Here is a 19,405-nt window from a genome sequence, read left to right as displayed (position 1 = left end):
GTCAGCTGGTGAGGAGGGGTGCTCTGGACCAGGCGTCATCCTCCGGGTCACCCGGCTCAGGAGGACAGAGCCTGCATCCAGCTCTGCCACTCTCTTGCTGTGCTTCCTCGGGCGAGTCAGAAACTTCTCTGAACACATCCTGAGTCCACAAAACAGAAAAAGAAACTGAACTCAAAGATATTGTTTAGTTCCGTTTTGTTTAAGAGGGGCAGAAGGGAAGAGAGTGAATCACTAGGTGCCAATCCCACACCCAGGACACACAAAGTGCTCACCAGATTGTTGAATGTCTTTGGCCGATGGCCTCTCGGGTGGCCGCATAGCAGCAGGCCTGGTCTTGGCTCTGTTGGTTTAATTTGCATGTAATATTTTAAGCCACAAATTATTGTAAATAGCCAACTAAATAAGAAAGTGCCAGTGGAGGGGCAGAGAAAGCCCTATATTTTAACTGGATTCAACAGTGACTCCAAAATTTGCGTCCTTATTTTGTATGAAAGTAATATGTGCTTGGATAGATATGGCCCAATTTCTCTCCAAAATGTGTGTCTGATGTACAGACTCGCTCACAGTGTATGAGAATGGGTTTCTCTGGCACCTTCAGCAAGGAGCTTAGTGAGTTAGGGGTTTCAAAGTGTCCAGTCTCCATGGTTGGGCAAGTAGAGTCGCTGTTGCCCTTCTTCGGTTACGAGTGAAGCTGCGCACTTTCCTACGATTCTGTTGCTTGTGTTCCTTTCTGTGTGAATTGCCTCTCCCTGGCCCTTGCCTACTTTTCCTACTGGGATGTTCATATTTGTTTTTAATAGTTTATTATATATTGGGGAATTAGTGTCTACATGTTTTAAATATATGTGCTCTGAATTAGAAGGCTCTCCTGCTACCTGATTTTTAATGTTAAAGCGGTTTCCTCTTCATGACTCACCGTGCAAAATGCACTGACCTGTGTGTGCACACCGCCTCCCCCAGGGGAGCCCTTCCAGGGCCAGCGGCTGGCAGAGGGGCGGAGCCCGGAGCCGCGGGGAGAAGGGAAGGAGAGGACCGAGGGGAAGGAAGACTCGCGCGGTGGGGCCCCTGAAATACTCACCTCGGAATCAGCGCAGACCTTCGCGGGGCGGCAGCCAGACAGATTTTCTGCCCACCGGCCAGACAGCGCGGTGCCACCAGCACCACAGCCCCCACGACGAAGCCGGGATCACAACTGGAAGCAGCTCGGCACCACGGAGTGCTCCACGACCTGTGGGAAAGGTGAGCTCACGCGTGGGCGGGCCGGGTCTCCGCAGACCCCCAGGAGGTGTGTGCAGGCGGCCCCAGGGGCTCGGTCACCCCTCCCCTCCGTGAACCTGGCCCCGAGAGGGCTCATTAGTGGGAGGTTGTGTTGGGGGGTCCCCCACACCACCCTTGGGCTTGCCAGTCACTAGAAGGACTTAAAAGACGTGAAAGGTGCTATGCTCATGGTTACTGTTCGCTGCAGCGAGAAGATACAGACTGCGGCCCGCCGAGGGAGGCAGGCCAGGGCGGTGTGCACTGAGGCCGAAACCATTCCCGCGACGCCTCTGCAGGCGCGATGGCCCGGCCCAGTGCGGGGACCACCGGACAGTGGAGCCGAGGTCCCAAGGGGCTGTTGCGGAGTTTTCTGCCGTTGAGGCTGTGCTGCCAGGCCCGTTAAAGGGACTACAAACCCTGAGGACCGGGTGGAAACTGGGGAAGCTACAAAAGCATAAAATGGTTGTCGTGTGGTCTTATGTCAGGGTGGCACGTGTAGAAGACTGTTTCGTCCGAGTCTGTGAAGACGGCCCGGCCTGGGCCTCCCTCCTGTCCGCAGCCCGCCAGGCGGGGCGCTGGGGACAGGGTGGGGAGAGGACGGGAGCAGGTGCTGTTTGTCCGCGCACCCTTCACGTCACCGCTCCAGTCTTCACGGCCTGGTCCCTGCTGCAACAAAAATCCGCCCCCCACATTGTCCCAGGGCACGCGGCTGGCGCGCTCCTGCCCCCGCTCCACCATCTGGCTCAGGCGCCACCTCCTCCGTGAAGCCCTTCCTTGTGCTGCAAGGCCGAGGTGGGCGCTTCTTCCCAGGGACCTCGGCAGTTCGGGACAGGGTCCCTTTTGAACTGCGGCTCTGCCTGGCCTGCTGTCTTAATGATGCACACTTGCGACCTCGGCACCTGGCATCTTGCCACGCACAGTAGGGGCTCTTCAAGTGCTTCTTGAATGAATGGCTGTATCATCACTACATTTCAAATGTGATACGTGTCAGCTCTGAGAGGAGATACAAGGGCAGTGTTCACATCTTCATCACATCCGGGAGGTACAAGTCTGTTGTTGCCTCCGCCCCCGTCCTATCAGCAGCATAAAGAATGTGGACTTACGTATTCAAAACTGAAGAAACGTTCCCTCAAGATTTTCATATTCACTAATGTTCTAAGACAGCATTTCTCCTTTGCATTGTGGATACACACACATACACACTAGCTTCACAGCTGCCACTTGAAGCCTAAAATGAGATGTCCATCCTCCTCCTCATCCTGACAAACGGCACTGGTTCTCAGGCCAAAGGGGCACTGAAGAAGCACCTTAGAAATAAAACAGAACCAGAGATGTGCTGGAGACTAAGAAAGTGGAGTCCTGGAAGTCGAGCCGACTGGGCTCTCAGCCTCCTAAATAAAAAGGTAGATAGGACAGGTCTTGTCTACAAAATAAATTCAAGACCTGCTGACTACCAACATCAAAAGAGAAAGAGAGAGATGTGTTATTCCCCTAACCCTCCATTCGCTCCTACTCCCCGCCGGTCTCTCTCCTGTGTGACAGATGGCAGTAGCCCGTGGACGCACCTCTTTGCTCCCAAGCACCAAAAGTCGGAGTGCAGGGCAGGTGAGGCAGTGTGGATACCAAACATTTAGCCCATCTCGCGGTCATCAGCAGTGGTGACAGGTGTGCCGGGACAAGAAATTCTGAGTCTGCCCTTGCTGTCCGGCTCTTTTCTGCCCAACCCAAGTCCATTGCCCTGTGACCTTGTCATGGTGCCCATACTGACCCTCTTGCAAACTCCTCTCTGGTCTTTCCTGGTGGAACTAACCAGACCACACATTTCTCTGCCTGTCACACTGAAACGTCCCTTTCTGTCAATGCTTCCGGCATTGTGACTTCATCACCACAGAAGGGCCCTGTCACGGGCATGCTGGTGTGACCTATACTCTTTACAGCCGTTGCTGAGACCTCTGTCTGTCTGGTTAAACTCAGCTGGGTTGGTTGATTCCTGGAGTTCCAGGACTGAAATTATTCCTTTTCTTCCCATTTCATCCATCACTCCATGATGCCTTACTGACCTCTGCCTGTGGTCCAGCTCCGTGCTCCAACACAGCGAGCTTCTGTGTGGACCCATAGACCCGACGAGTCACCCACCAGACCGATCCCAGACTCTTCCTACTGCCTGGAGCCCAGCCAGCACCTGCCCTCACCACCCTATTCCCACTTGCTGGCAATTACAGAAATATTAAACGGCATGCTTGAACAATGAAGAAATGGCCAGGTGTCTCTCTTTCTGCAGTAATCGAAACTGACCCAGAGAAAGAAACCATTGTGGTCACTGGAGTCAGAAACTATAGAGCTGGTATTTTCTCACCATGAGAGAAAGAAAGAGAGCCTCCGACCTCCCCTCCTTGGCCAAACGCTGGAGCCGGCGCCAGACCGGTGCACTGCGGGGCAACGGGAGGGGCTGGGGGGAAGGGGGTTTGCCGGCCGAGGCCTTGCAAGGGCCTCAAGTAGGGCCCATCTTTGCAAGACACGGAGCATTCCTATGTTAACCTGCGTTTTTCTGGCTAAATAGACCAAATTTTCCTCCCACTCGAATGCCAAGTGGTTGGGGTAGTCACTGTTGCTTTCCAACCCACAAACTCGTAAGTAGAGAAGTGAAACCCATGTGGTCTGAAGAGAAAGGGACAGGCTTTAAAAACCAAGATTTTTACTTAATCCCTTAATAGCTGGGCCCCAAACGGGCCCCCTGCAAGCCACAAACTGAATCTTATTCACCTTTTAACTCAGAACAATGTGCTTAATGTTGGTTGAATTTAATTAAAGAGCTCTTCTTAAATGGAAGCAGATATGTCTCTGGACAAAACTTAATTCCACCAAAGTTTTGCTTCCTATTAATTTTACAGTCAGTACTACTTATTACTCAGCTAATAACTATGCTTAATTGGAACGTTATTTTAAATAAAGATCTCAAGTTACAGCTACATTGTAAATTTTTACAGCCAGAGTACTTTATTTTTTTAATTTTATTTTTTATTGTATTTTTTCCATCCCCATTTATCCCCTTGTACCGCTGCCCCCACAATCACCGCACTGTTGTCCGTGTCCACAGGTCCCTTCTCCCCTTTGCTCAGTCCCCCCACCCCCAACCCTGCCTGCTCTCCATCTACGAGCCTGTCTCTGTTTTGCTTGTTAGTTCAGTTTGTTCATTAGATCCCACGTACGAGTGAGATCATATGGCATTTGTCTTTCTGTGACCGGCCAGAGTACTTTAAGCAAATGAGTGTTTCAGACCAAAACTGTCTTACAAACTGTCCAGTTTCTTACAGGAACTACCCTCTGGCTCAGCATCACACCAGATCCGCCTTAAGGAAGCACTGAAGCACTCACCGCTCATGGCTGATGAGATTTTGAGACATATTAAAAGTTATTCCTCTAGTTACAATTAAAACTGTAGAAAGTTGGAAATTCAGAAATTATATATGCCTGGCCGGTTAGCAGCAGAGCTAAGCCAGAGCCGAAGAATAAATGACAGCGTTTTGTTCTGCGGAGCAGGGCGTGTGTAGGGGCCCAGAACAGAGGGTTGGCAGTTCTTTGAGAGGAAGTGGTCACCCTTCCCGTAGTTGGGTCGCAGGTTCAGCGGGTTGCATTTCTCACCTTGTAAATGTCCAGTAGTAATACCTCAGTGCTGCCACCAGGAGGTAGCAAAGAGAAGGCAGACTTGCGGCTCAGCTGTGTTTTGAGAGCTAGAAATTCCACTTAACAAATTTCTTTTTCCAAAATAAATTTATCTATTTTAATCCATTTAAATTAGGCTGTGTATTTTTTAACCTCACCCAAGGCTATGTGTATTGATTTTAGAGAGAGAGGAAGGAGGGGAGGGGGGAGAGAGAGAGAGACATCAATGTGAGAGAGAAACATTGATCAGTTGCCTCCCACACACACGCCAACCAGGGATCAAACCCACAGCCTTGGCATGTGCCCTGACGGGGAATCAAACCTGCAACCTTCTGGTGCACAGGATAACACTCCAACCAATTGAGCCATTTGGCCAAGGCTAGCTGTGTATGTTGTTAAAAAAATACAAAAACCTGAGGCAGTTAGTATTTTTTTAGTGAAGTAATAAAAATCAATATTAGACCTCTAATAAATATTTATCCAACAAACTGTTACTGAGCACCCACTACTCTGCTAGGTACCAGGGATGCACAGATGAACAAGAACTAGTCCTGTGCCTAAGGAGCTTGCTCTCTTGCGGGAAGCAGACGTGCACTCCAATCACTAAAACGCCCACTGGGTCAGTCCCCTATTAGGGAAAGGTGTAAAATGCTCTGCAAAGTGGAAGCCAGCTGCTCTTCAAGCCCTTCCTGGGTCTTCTCATTTCTCTGCTCCAACCCCACTGCCTCGTGAACATACCTGGCACTTGCAGGCCAGCTTTTTGGGCACTTTGGTCCCAGTTCAGCGACTTGGACAGCCCCTCCCTTCAAAACTCAGGTCCCCAGCCCACCCTTTCTGCAGGCTGCAGCTCCAGCCCTCTAGGGCTCTTTCTCTTCCATGTCGCCACAAAAACCTTCCAGAAGTTACTGTTTGTTCTTGGTTTGTAATCTCTCCCCTGCACAGGGATATGTTAAACTGTTCTGAAAGTTGTCTTCATCTGCCTCTGAGCACTTTTAAACCACGCCCACAAATAAGCTATTAGCTCTTAGAGGGCAAGAACTATTCCACCTTCCCTGCGCCTCAGTGCAGAGCAGAGCCCTTGTGTGGGAGCCGTGTGTGTGGTGTCCTGTTTCTGTGGCCTTTCTTCATCAGCGTCTGGGTGTCCGTGTGTGTCCACCACAGACCGCCACTCGGGGGGGTGGGACTGTCCTTCAGACGTCCTCCTTGTCCTTCCAGGATCGCAGCACCCTGTTTTTCGCTGTGTGCACAGAAACACTCACGAGGAGGTCCCCGAGAGCTACTGCGACTCCAGCATGAAGCCGACCCCCGAGGAGGAGCCCTGCAACCTCTTCCCCTGCCCAGCCTTGTAAGACGCCCCTCCATTTCCGTCCCCTGGGGTCAGGTCGCTTCTGCTGGCTTGTGCAGAGGACCTTCGTGGCAGATCAAATCTCATGTTATCTGGTTTAGAAAGATGAGTCTAGATCTGATTTAGAAACCTGAGTGTGACCTATGCATTAAACGCAGTCTGTGTAGCAAGAGCCCCTGCCTTTCAGGATCAACACAGGAGCCCGGGGCCTTTGGCAGCGCATTCCCTGGGAGCCCACCCCTTGGGAAACTGGAGCAGTTAGGGTTTGGGAAGCAAAGAATTATCGGGTTGGCCAAAAAGTCCATTTGGTTTTTTTTTTCGTAAGATGGCTCTAACAATTTTGTTAGATTGTATTGTGACAGCTGTGCATTTAAAAGAACTTATCAAAATTGGTGAATTTTTGTGTAGCCACTTTAGTGTGACAATGGAAGAAAATACGTAAGCATATTACGTATTTTCAGCATATTATACTTTATTGTTTCAAGGAAAGTAAAGTGCAACTAAAACACGCATGCAAAAAAAGACCTGGGCAGTGTGTGGAGAAGGTGTGTGACTGACCAAACGTGTCAAACGTGGTTTGCGAAGGTTCGTGCTGGAGATGTCTCCCTGGACGATGCTCCATGGTCAGGTGGACCAGTTGAAGTTGATAGTGATCAAATCCAGACATTAACTGAGCACAATCAATGTTATACCAAGTTTAAACTCAAATTATACAAATCAACAAAGCTACTGGTTAAAAAAAAAAAAGCATTTTTTATTTTATGGAAAAAACATACGCACTCTTTGGCCAACCCAGTACGATCCAGTGTGTCCAGCGCAGCAGGAGAGCTGTGCACAGACCAGTGAAAGTCACGGCTGCCTGGAGAGGTGGGAAGAGCGTCCCAGGAGAGGCTTTGGGCTGCTGATTGAATGATACATAGGACACTTTCAACAGAACAGGCAAAAGGGCTGGTCAAAACTTAATTCTCAAAGTAATAAAAACATAATTCTCATTCAAACACATGACGAGCATTTGCTGACATCTCACTTAATGAACTAGCAGAGCAAGGTGACAGAGGAGGCAACGTGAAACCGGGGTGTGAACAGTGAGAAACAAAGAACAGTGAGTGGAAGACCCAGGTCCGCAGACGCAGGCCCCCACTGAGCGCAGGGCCAAGCCCCGCCCACCCACGTGCTGGCTCCGCGGAGCTGCGTCCCAATCAGGCTGCTAGGGAACTGGAGTCTCCTCTGGGCCAGGGTCTCTATACGTGTCGGCTCTAAGGTTACCACTCAAAACAGAAAAATATTCTTTAATGTCCAGAACCAGATCAATAAATCTGAGATTATATAAAATCTAAAATAATAATAATGAACACTGGACTAAGATTTCTAAGTTAGTTCCAAAGTGGGTTAAGGTTTTCTACAGGATCATGAAACTAAGCTTTAGAGTTTTTCATTTTTTTTTTTACTAGATTAAAATTATTGGTACCTTCTCAGTTTTCTTAAATCGTGTGGACTCACTGGCAAACAGCATGCCGAGCAAAGTCAATCTCTCTACAGAGCCCGGTGGCCCTTGGGCAGACTGGTAAGCAGTGCCATGGAGAAGGGCCACCTACGAGGATTCTGATGGTTGTGTATAAGTCAGCCGAGCTCGTGCCCCCTGCCTGTTGACTGAAGTGACCTGTCCCTGTTGCTCTCTCCTTCCTGAGCCAGCTGGGACATCGGGGAGTGGTCGGAGTGCAGCAAAACCTGCGGCCTGGGCATGCAGCACCGCCAGGTTCTGTGCCGCCAGGTGTACGCCAACCGCAGCCTGACCGTGCAGCCCTACCGCTGCCAGCACCTGGAGAAGCCCGAGACCACCAGTACCTGCCAGCTCAAGATCTGCAGCGAGTGGCAGACCCGCACGGACTGGACTCCGGTATGCGGGGAGGGGGTAGGGGCCTGCTCGGAAGCTCCTCTGCAAGACCCACCACCGCACTCCCGCCTCCCCCCACCATGACCTGACTTGGGAGCAGCCTGGGTTCTCCAGGAGGGAACCTGTCCTGTGGGGCTCTGCATGCTGCTTTCATAACCCATAGCATGTACCAGTAGCTCGATGAAGTTAAAGCTAGCAGGCATCACCGTGGCTGACTCTAACGGGGGCCCCTGGAAGCCAGGGGCAGAGGGTCCTTCTCCCCCCGTCTTTGTGGAGTAAAAGGTTGGCAAATGCTGGTGGAGCCAACACCTCCCAGTCCTCTCTCCCGTTTTGTAGATGACAGAACCGGGGCTTGGATGGACAAAGGAGGCAAGACATCCAAGAAGGTCTTAGGGAAAAGGGTTGTGAACTATTCAGGGCTGGGATCCTCCCCAGGTAGCATCGCGTTGCAGGGGACATGGCGACCCAGGGAGTCTGTCTGTCCAGGCCTCTGTGTGGGGGGCCGGTCACAGGAAGGAGGGCACCGTGACTAGAGAGTCCCCGGAGCCGGCGCTTCCCACCCTGCTCACAGAAGCTTGCTGTCTTCCAGTGCTCGGTGCCCTGTGGGGTGGGGCAGAGGACCCGAGACGTGAAGTGTGTGAGCAACCTCGGGGACGTGGTTGATGACGAGGAATGCAACATGAAGCTCCGGCCCAACGACATTGAGAACTGTGACATGGGACCCTGTGCGAAGAGCTGGTTCCTCACCGAGTGGAGTGAAAGGGTGAGTGTGACAGCAGCAGAGGACATTTGCTAGAGCGGGTGACAGAGGTCTGCTGGGCTAGTGGGGGAGAGCCGTGTGTCACAAGGCACCCCCAACCTGCAGAAAGATGAATTCCTAGCTAACAATCCCAAGGGTAATTTCTGACTTTGGGGAAAAGGCCCGGAGATGAACTATTACAGGCTTTCTATCCTCATATGACTCTCCGTGGCGCTTCCGAGCTCTGGGGGTCGCCCGGGGCCCGGCAAGAGGGCGGGCCGGGTTTCGGCTCTGGTGCCACGATTGCTGGTCCAGGGATGGAGGACACCAGCCACGTCTGTGGAATCTTAGGGGACATTGCGGGGCTCCCGAGCCCTTCCTTCCCAGTGTCATGTGACAACAGTGCAGTATCCCCAGCTTGGAAGAGTAAACTTCACGTGTCAGTGAATGGGCCCGTCCACCCTGCTGGTTGGTTCCAACTGGCCGGCATCCGTTCTGAGTGGTTGGTGCCCACCACGGACCGTTTGTTGAGCACCCAAATGTCACCTGGGGTGTTCGGGTGGGTTTCCGGCATTGCTGCCTCTTGTTACAGTAACGACCCACATTGGTGGGGGTGTGATTGGGAAAGAAAGGACAGAAACACACCCGCAAATGCAGCCTTCGGCCCACATTCAGAGACCCTCCTGGGGAGTCTCTCCAGTGATTTTATCTCCTCACGGTTTCCGACACCTCGTGGCAAACAGTCCCTGCCCCTGGGTCCCCCGAGGGAGAGTCTTTGGCCAAAGCACAGAACTCCTAGGGTGAGCAGCTCCTGTGCCCCCGGTCGCAGGAGTGGACTGTCCTGGGCTCCGATAGTCACCAGGGAGGTGCTAGACAAAGGGACACGAAGGGAAGTGGGTGCTGGTCTAAAGGGGTCTGTTGGCTCGGACAGAGCCAACCCCTTTAAGGGGTTTGCCCCTGAAGCTGGGTGCAGCAGGGCTCACCCAGTCCTGTGCATGTGTTGGCCCCTGTCCGGGCCTCCCGGCAAGGACAGAGCTCCTGGGCCTTGCAGAAGCCGTACAGGAAGGAGCGTCCCAGGGCACTGGGGCCGCCTCCCTGGGGGCAGGAGGAGTCCTGGACAGCGACCCTGATGCAGGTCTGATCCACTCGTCAGGAGCCCCCTGCCTGCCGAGGTGCCAAGACAGTGGCGTCTGTTTCTTGTACAGCCCACAGTGCGGGGAGGTTTTCTCTCCCATTGAGCTGAAGTCTTGCTTGCCGACTGTCAGCCCGTGCTGCAGGAGACGTGCACACGCTGCTTACTCTGCAGACCCTCAGGGGTGCAGAGCCCCTTCCCCTTCTCTCAGGTTAAAAATTCCTAGTTCCTTCAACTGACTCTTTGTCTTTCTGGATTTCTAGCCAGAATCTGTATTCACAGTAAACTTGCCAAACTTAACATGTAAGCAAATGGATGAAAACAGTGATGCTGGCTTTTCCTCTTATACTGGAAAGATGTTTTTTTTTAATAGTTTAATTTTCTGCTCATACAGTAATATACATTATTATAAAGTACCATATTTTTGGACTATAAGATGCACCCTCCCAAATTTGGAAGGAATAATGGTTGTTAATGCTGCTGCCGAGTTCTGTTTGCATTTACACTGGTGAAATGTTATGTTATTTATGTTATTAAATATTTTACTACATTTTTGCTTCAATTTCGTTTTCTGTTTTCCTCCTCTAGAACCTAGGTGTGTCTTATGGTCCAAAAATGTGGTATATGAAAAGAATGTGAAAGTATTCCTGTAATCTCTTCACTAGAAGATAACAATTTAAGATTTTTAAGCTACACTGCCAACCAGTTTTCTACTCATACATACTCTGCATACATAATGTTTTGTATTTATGTATATTTTAAAAATATAAATCAGAATAGATGATCAATTTGTTAACCTGATTTTTCACTTATGTATTATAAGCGTTTTAATGGGATTAAAACCTATAAAGCATGATTTTTAATTAAAATAAGTTATTGCATGACTATTATAATTGAACCACTACCCTATTTCTAAATGTTTAGGAGCATTTTTCTAATCTTTTACTACCTTAAATAATATTTCATAAATATTCTTAGCCATAAATCTTTATATGCACCTTTCCTTGTGTTATGGGACAAACTCCCAGAAACTGTTCCTCTTGCCAACGTAGTAAAGAATTACAGATCAGCAAGCCTACTAGCCTGCAACAAAGTTTATTAGTGCTAAGTTCTAATAGGAAGCAAAGCAGGGGTGGCCAGAGGCTGGGTGGTGAGAGGTCAAGTGGCTAGAAGCCAGGTGGCCAGAAAGTGAGTGAGCTCTTTGTTCCAAGGACTTATGTAGTTGGTGGGATGGGGGTGAAGAAGTTACATGTTGATTGATGGGTAAAGGTGGTTCCAGCTTTCCCAGGGGGGCACGGCTACCCAAATATAGGTATGTGTGGGAGTCTGTTAGCCCGAATCCTTATCTTGCTCCAGACCCCATTTGTTCATTTTGTATATGTGACAGGGGGCAGGTGATTAACCAAAGTTGTTTCACAGGCTTTTTCTTTGGGCACTATAGACCCTCCCCTTTCTCCCCCTTCCAGACCTTGGGATGAATACACAGTCTCAAGGTTTTCCTTCCCCAGTTAGTGGAGACGATACACACAGACTTTCGAGGGCCTCCCCCTGCACTATCTTGCTGTTCGGAATATGCCTGGAAGCCTTACCCAACCAGGCTCAGGACGACTGGGTCACTGGGTGAGACACGTCTTCCTTTGCTGCCAGCCTCCTGTATGGAGTTCTTTGTTAGATTGCAATGGTGAGGGCCCTGCCTTTACTCCCCATCTGGCCACTCATTCCTCTATAACACTTGTTTCCCTAAAATAATGTTTAGGAAGTAGAATTAATTGATCAAATGCTGTGAACTCTCCTAGAACTCTTGACATATTCTGGCATATTTCTCTCCAGAGAGATTATTTCTACTTAGAGTCTCCCAAAAAGCAACTGAGATCACTTTCATAATCCTTTTATTGCACTGATTCTTTCCATCTTTAATTCCATCTCTACATTTGCCACACTCTGAAAAAGGCGCTGGGCTCAGAATGCCCTGTGTACAGAGAAGAAAGCAGCTATGTGGTGGATGAAACTGCGGTGCTTGGCTCCTCCGTGTGCCTCCCGCATTTATTTGGGACAGTAACATCGGAGTGATTGACAGGGAACCCCACACGAGCTGCCCCCCCTCCAGTGAGCGCTCTGCTCTGCGCTTCAACAAGTACTTGCTGAGCCTAACCCGCGTTGCAAAATCTCAAATACAGCAAAAGATGAGCTCTTTGATTCTTCCACTCAGAGAACTTTTGCTTTGAAAAAGGCATTTTAATCCGTGTAATTTTGGTGCTATAATCTAAGTGATTTTGCTTTATCTGCCCCCAGAATAGATCACTATTCCTGAACGTTCACGATTATTTTGGAGCAAATGAATGGGAGGGGATACTATTGGGTTTAAGGAGAGGCATTGCCTTTGGTACCCTTTCCCCAAGGACTTCTTTCTTACTAGACCTTGAGCAGGCTCTTGACTCTCCAAGCCTCGGTTTCCTCATCTGTAACACTACTGAGTGCGCATTAAGGGAAACCATTTGACACCAGGACCCAGATGAGCCCGCAACCTGGGGAGGGCTCCCTGGGGGCTGCTTCATTCTTCTTTGGCTTCACAGGAACACTGGACCTCCCAGCCACCAGCTGGCCTTAGGAAAGGTTCGGCCCCTGAGAATAAGCAGCTGATGGCCGTCTTCCACATGTGGATAGTGGCTGTGTATAAAAATCCACCTGGTCTTGCCCTAGCCAGTTATCTCAGATGGTTAGTGCATTGTCCTAATACACCAAGATTGCAGGTTCAATCTCTAGTCAGGGCACAAATAAGAATCAACCAATGAATGCACAATAATAAATCAATGTTTCTGTCTCTGTGTTCCTCTTTTTTCTTTCTTTCCAAAATTGACAAATAAAAAATTTAAAAATAAAAAAAAACCAACCTTGTTAAGCTTTAGTCTGAACTACGCAGTTTTTAGCATAAACACATATTGAGTACCTATTATAAGCTAGGCATGACTGAGACACAGCTTCCTTTAAGGAGCTCAAGTGGGAGAGAGGAGAAAAAAATGAGATTAAAGTTTATACTTAAGGATCCAGAGTGTGTCTGCAATATTGTAATTTACAAGAAATACAGATGTGGTCATTGAGATGACCGAACCTCTTTGGTCTTCATGCACAGTCCCTGGTTCGCAGCCCCCCAGACCCTCGAATTTCAGTGGTGTTGAAAGTGATAAACGAGTCTTCTGTTACGTTAATGAGATGACTTAAGGGCAGGGGTTGGCTCCGCAAAGTGCCAAGTATGTGTTGAAAGGGTTGGAATTTTCAGTCCCACCCTCGGACCTGGAGGGAAGGGCTGGGGTCTGGGGGTTAATCAGTCATCAGTAATTGATGGGATCCAGGTTGCCCATGTGTGAAGGCTCTGTCCAGCCCAGAATGACGGGGCTCAGAGAGCCTGCGGGTAGCGAAGACAGGGAGATGGGGGAGGCTGGTCACCCTGGAAGCTCAGCCCCCTTCCCACGCTCCTTCCCATAGGCCTGTCTTCTACCTGGCTGTTCCCGAATTGTGTCTGTGTATCATAAACTGGTAGAACGTTTCTCTGATTTCTGTGAGCGGCTCTAGCAAAGCAATGGAACGGAGAGGGGTGTCTTAGGAACCTCGGATATTCAGCCAGTTGGTCAGGAGTGTAGGAACAACCTGAGCTGGGGTTGGCTGCTGAACCTCGGGTGGGGACAGTCGTGTAGGACTGAGGCTTCACCTGTGGAACCTGATGCTGTCTCCGGGTCAGCTGTGTGGGCGTTGAGCTGAGCGGTGGGACACCCAGCTGGTCACCTGAGGATTGCTGGTCGGTGTGGCTGCCCCCACAACATACACACACCAAAATCGGCCCCAGAATACTAAGAGTATCCTCTGGCCTGATTTAAAGTTCATTGATCTCTGCCTAAATGAACTGAGGTTATAAACTCAATCTGGATTTTCTCTTAAACTTCTAGGGTTATATGTGTCACTTTTTCTGACTACATGACTCACCTTAAAAACATCCTTGTAGCTACTTTTAATCAAGGGCGGGCCATATCAGACATTGGCATCATTTGCTTTTTAGTTCTGCAAATAAATGGCAGGTTTAAACACTCATGCAATTTTTAATCATAACACACACACAAAAAAAACTTTTAGGAAATCACCAAGCTCAATTCTGTAACACCTAATTTCTAAGGACATTTTCCAAGAGAAAAAATAAGTCAAGATATTGAGTGTTTTAAATTGTGGAAGATGATTCATGTAACTGCAGTTCAGGAGTAGAATCGTCAGGGCCCGACAGTCCCTCGGGGCCAGCTGCGCCGTGGTCCGAGTTTTGCTGTCGAGAGAGAGCGAGAAGACAGCCCTCACCAGAGTGTGGCTGAGGAGTTTCGTGTGACTCTGTGTTCCATCTGTCCTGACGTTCTTCAGAAATCAGGTTCTTTTCTGAAGTGGATTTGGTCCTTCTTTTACACACGTCCTTTAGAGACAATGAAGGGGGTTTGTCTCGGTGCCTCACTTTGAACTTCAGTCCCTGCTGCCTGGGAGGGACCCCTCCTTCTGGGAGGCTTCCCGGGCCAGGGCCTGTGAGCAGCTCCTTTTAGATGGAAATGGTGCCCTCCTTTTCACCGCGGCCTCTGGGGGCTCATCCTTCTGATGTTCTCTCCCTGGATACCGACGTCCCCCGGAACACTTTTCTTTTAAATTAAGTACGTGGGGATCTGGGGAAACTCTCCCAAGGTGCATGGGCATTACTTGATTCAGAAAGGAGACTTCTAATAAGAATGCAGATAAAACAAAAATCATGAAAAGCATTTGTGAACCTGTGAGGGAGGAAAACTCTTCCTTTACCCTCTTAGGTTCTGCAACGGAGGCCTGCAAACCGAGCTGACTGTAACCAGATTCACTAGAGAAAAGAATGCAAACTTTATTTGATGTTATTTTTTTTTTTTACATGGCATCATGGGGTCAGGAGGAGCTTCACAGGAAAGCAGTGAAAATCCCAAAGAAGTAGTTAGACTTGAGGGACTGTGCACCATTTTAACAAATGGTAGTAAGTTATGAAGTGACTAGACAAAGGGTAAGGGTTTGGGTGGCTGGGGGCAGTGAACTGTAGGAAAGTGGCTGAGAGATATGTGGGAGAAACCAGTGGAAGATAGAGGCTATTTTAGTAAAGTTTGTTTGTGCAAATCATCTTGGTTCCCCATCACCAATAAGAATGAACTCTTCTTCCTGGAACCGGGAGGTACCTGTCTCATGGGAAAAGTACGCCCTGCTTTAGGCAAGAAAGGGGCGGGCGGAGAGTTCTTCTTGCATCTGCTGTTTCTTAATTGCCTTCAGCTCAAAATAACTAATATGGCAAAGCAGCATGTTTGGGGCACGTTCTAGCTGCCCCGCTCTCTGCCCCAGAGGGCGCCTCCCTACGGGGCCAGGCCCAGCTCAGCAGCAGGGCCGCATCAGGGTCTGATCACCCTTCCTGGGCTGCGATATTTGTTACAAGGTGAGGCAGCCAGCTACAAAAGCAAAAGTAGAAATTTTGATAGGGAAACAAGGTTGTTAGTATTTTTCCTTTTCCCAACTTTATTTAAAATTATATCGCTTTCATTTACTTTTAAAAACAGTAATGTTGATAGAAACCAAACATTGACTCTGTTTTTAAGAAAAGATCCAGCAGAACCCCCTGGCAGGGCGTCGGCCATCACACACAGGCACTTCCAGAACTGAAAGCTGCTGATAAAAGAAGAGAAATGAACGAGGGTGGGCCAAAGTTGGTATTTATTTGTTCAGCTGACGTTCAGGGACACACCCAGAGGGGAGGTGCTGACTGAGAGTGAATCAGAGATGACGTAAAAGTCTCTGCTTACCCAAGCCTGCTTCTTCAATGAAAAAAAAGAAAAAAAGACAGGACAAGTAACCACAATGCAAGGCCAACAGCGGAACACAGATGTCATGAGGATTCTGAAGATGGGAAGGGTATGTTAAATTGGGCGTCAAGACAGTTTTCACAGAGGAGACGGCATTGGAGCTAAGCCCGGGCAGCTCCGGGCTGTTCTGGGGAAGCGCAGAAGGCGCGCCAGGGAGGCCGGGGAGCATTTCCCGCCACCCGGGAACCGTGAACCCTGGCTCTGTCCAGGACAGGCGGTGGTCCTCGCGTATTACATCAAACCGGTCAGCCCCGAAGGTTTTTTTGGCTCATGCGATTTTTTAAAATGTGGAAACCCCTATCCGGAAGCTAGAGTGTTCCCGATGTGTAACAGAGGATTAGCCTGGAAGGGCGGGTTGACCGGGGCTGTGCTGTAGGAAACCTTTAATGCCACTGGGGCAGTCCATAAGTAAGTGTCACTGGAAACGGAGCAGCAGCAGAGGGAGGCCAGCGTGGCTGTCCCAGCACCTGGAAGCCAGTGACTTAGAAGAGCTGCAGATGCCGAGTGAGGAGCTGCAGCCACAGTCCAGGGGAAGAACGTCAGCCGTGCTGGGAACATGGGCAGAAGGGACGAGACAGGAAAATGGGCTTAAGCTAGAATCTCTGGGACCTGCTAGCCGGCCAGATGTGGGAAGCCAGAGGCAGAAGAGCAGTAGATTTTGAATCCAGATGCACCTCTGAACACAAGCTGGAAAACCCAGAGAAGGGGAACAGTGATGAAGGTGGTGTCCCATCATTTCACCTGCTGAACGTGAGGCGTCTGAGGGGCACCCACATGAGGACGCCCTGAAAATGAGGCAGCTCTCCAAAGTGTTTCAGGACAGACGGAAAATGCTCGCGGAGCTGCAGGGGGCGACTCGGGGGAATGCGGACCGGGCCCTGAGTGTGGATGGAGAGAGATTGTTATAATGAAATCACTACAGGTTACATGGCTCCAAGTGAAGGCAGGTCCTGTGAGCCGTGGTTTTCTGTATCTTAGAGTTCGGATGTTGGCGCTGGCCCTTTGAGGCCCCTCATACCAATATTGAGTAACTGCTGTGGGCACTCACTGAACACCTGCTCTCCGCGTGCCATTCATCCCCCGTAATCCGGACTGGAGCGTGTTCCCACGCCAGCTGTCGGGTACACTGGCCACAAGTGAGAGGATCTGGATCACCTACCCCAGGCCACACAGCTGGTGGGGATGTTAACACTACTATGCTGGTTCCCAGGCCAGGCTCTCCCTTTATACCAGGGAGAGCCTTCTGATCTACTATCACAGCTGTGGCCTTCGGGGACTGGAGCCCTGTGCTTAAATATTAGGCAGCAATGTTGAGTTGTCGGTCCTTCACTGTCACGCCAGTTTCCCTCCTTCCCAGGCCAGCCCGGACTTACTGGCAGCAAGCAAATGTGTGCCCATATTTTCCTGTTCTCATCCTTCTTGTGGATTTACTTTCAAAAGCAAAAGCCAGGAAGGACCTGTGGTTTGACGAATGTAAGCATGTGAATCACTAATGAGACAGAGTATTAGGAACATACACAGTCCCAGAAAATCTAAGGCCAGGGGATCTGCCAGACTGATATCTCGTGGTGGAGTGGGCCATGCACGAGAGGTGGTCAGAGATTTCTAGGGGAAAGAAGTGGTGGGGAAGCAAGGTGTTTGATCCTCCTTCGCGTCATTTGAAAATGACTTCAGGACCTGCTCGGTGAGGGCTTCCCTCTAACATGCCCATCTTCTGTCTCGCAGTGCTCAGCAGAGTGCGGGGCTGGAGTGCGGACGCGCTCGGTGGTGTGCATGACCCACCACGTCAGCAGCCTGCCCCTGGAGGGCTGTGGGAACAACCGGCCAGCAGAAGCCACCCCGTGTGACAATGGGCCCTGCACTGGCAAAGTGGAGTGGTTTGCTGGGAGCTGGAGTCAGGTGAGTGGCCAAACTGGGTGTATCTGCCTGCCCCTGGTAAGAGGCAGCATGGCAGAGAGGTGACGAACCGGGACCTGGTGTGTGCTGGGTTTGAATTCCAGCTGTGTTACCCATCACCCTGAAGAAGTTTCTTATGTTTTGAGAGCCTCATTCAGACAACAGTATTTACTGAGCACCTACTATGCTCTTTTTAAAATATATTTTATTGATTATGGTATTACAGTTGTCCCATTTCCCCCCTTTATTCCCCTCCACCCTGCACATCCCCTCCCACCTGTATTCCCAGCCTTTAGTTCATGTCCATGGATCGTACATATACATTCGTTGGCTTCTCCATTTCCTATACTATTCTTAACCTCCCCCTGTCTATTCTGTACCTACCATTTATGCTACTTATTCTCTGTACCTTTTCCCCATCTCTCTCCCTCCCACTCTCCTGCTGATGACCCTCCATGTGATCTCCATTTCTGTGATTCTGTTCCTGTTCTAGTTGTTTGCTTAGTTTGTTTATGATTGTGTATTTTTTTTAGATTTGGTTGTTAGTAGTTATGAGTTTGTTATCATTTTACTGTTCATATTTTTTATCTTCTTTTTCTTAGATAAGTCCCTTGAACATTTCATATAATAAGGGCCAGGTGATGATGAACTCCTTTAACTTGACATTATCTGAGAAGTACTTTATCTACCCTTCCATTCTAAATGAGAACTTTGCTGGATAGAGTCATCTTGGATATAGGTCCTTGCCTTTCATGACTTCAAATACTTCTTTCCAGCTCCCCCTTGCCTGCAAGGTTTCTTTTGAGAAATCAGCTGACAGTCTGATGGGAACTCTTTTGTTGTAAGTAACTGTCTCCTTTTCTCATGCCCTTTTAAGATTCTCTCCTTATCTTTAATCTTGGCTCATGTAATTATGATGATGTGCCTTGGTGTGTTCTTTCTTGAGTCCAACTTCTTTGGACCTCTCTGAGCTTCCTGGACTTCCTGGAAGTCTATTTCCTTTGCCAGATTGGGGAGGTTCTCCTTCATTATGTTTTCAAATAAATTTTCAGTTTCTTGATCTTCCTCTTCTCCTCTGGTGCCCCCATGATTAGGACGTTGGAATGTTTAAAATTGTCCTGGTGATTCCTCAGCCTCTCCTCATTTTTCTGAATTCTTGTTACTTCATTCTGTTCTGGTTGAATGTTTTTTTCTTCCTTTTGCTCCAAATTGTTAATTTGAGTCCTGATTTTCTTCCCTTTACTGTTGGTTTCCTGTACATTTTCCTTTATTTCACTTTCATAGCCTTCACTTTTTCCTCTATTTTGCAACCATACTCAACCAATTCTGTGAGCATCCTGATTACTAGAGTTTTGAACTGTGCATCTCCTTTACTTGACATTATCTGAGAAGTACTTTATCTACCTATCAGATGATAGGTTGTCTATCTCTTTGTTTCTTAGTTGTATTTTTTCTGAAGCTTTGATCTGTTCATTCATTTGGGCCTTTTTTTTTTTTTTTTTTTTTTTGTCTCAACACGCCTGTTATGTATTAAGGGGCGGAGCCTTGGTGTTCACCAGGGTGGGGTAACCTACGTCGCTGTGTTGTG

At 49.1% G+C, this 19,405-nt stretch overlaps 1 protein-coding gene and 1 non-coding gene across 3 annotated transcripts in view; both read left to right on the top strand.

Annotated features, from left to right (window-relative positions):
• THSD4 (thrombospondin type 1 domain containing 4) overlaps positions 1 to 19,405 on the top strand; it is a 585,083-nt gene that overhangs the window by 553,921 nt on the left and 11,757 nt on the right. For both annotated transcript variants that reach the window (XM_037137274.2, XM_053656867.1), the window contains 5 exons: positions 961 to 1,239; positions 6,136 to 6,265; positions 7,958 to 8,162; positions 8,749 to 8,922; positions 17,647 to 17,820. In XM_037137274.2, coding sequence (XP_036993169.2) covers positions 961 to 1,239; positions 6,136 to 6,265; positions 7,958 to 8,162; positions 8,749 to 8,922; positions 17,647 to 17,820 — 962 coding nt within the window. The remainder of the gene's footprint in view (positions 1 to 960; positions 1,240 to 6,135; positions 6,266 to 7,957; positions 8,163 to 8,748; positions 8,923 to 17,646; positions 17,821 to 19,405) is intronic.
• On the top strand, positions 2,594 to 2,719 carry LOC119043333 (small Cajal body-specific RNA 15). Its single transcript, XR_005081390.2, has one exon. It is a non-coding gene; the product is annotated as a small Cajal body-specific RNA 15 (non-coding RNA).

The sequence above is a fragment of the Artibeus jamaicensis genome, unplaced genomic scaffold (assembly GCF_021234435.1).
Source record: "Artibeus jamaicensis isolate MK-2021 breed Jamaican fruit bat unplaced genomic scaffold, CSHL_Jam_final scaffold_286, whole genome shotgun sequence".
Taxonomy (NCBI): domain Eukaryota; kingdom Metazoa; phylum Chordata; class Mammalia; order Chiroptera; family Phyllostomidae; genus Artibeus; species Artibeus jamaicensis.
This window is presented reverse-complemented; position numbering and strand designations above follow the sequence as displayed.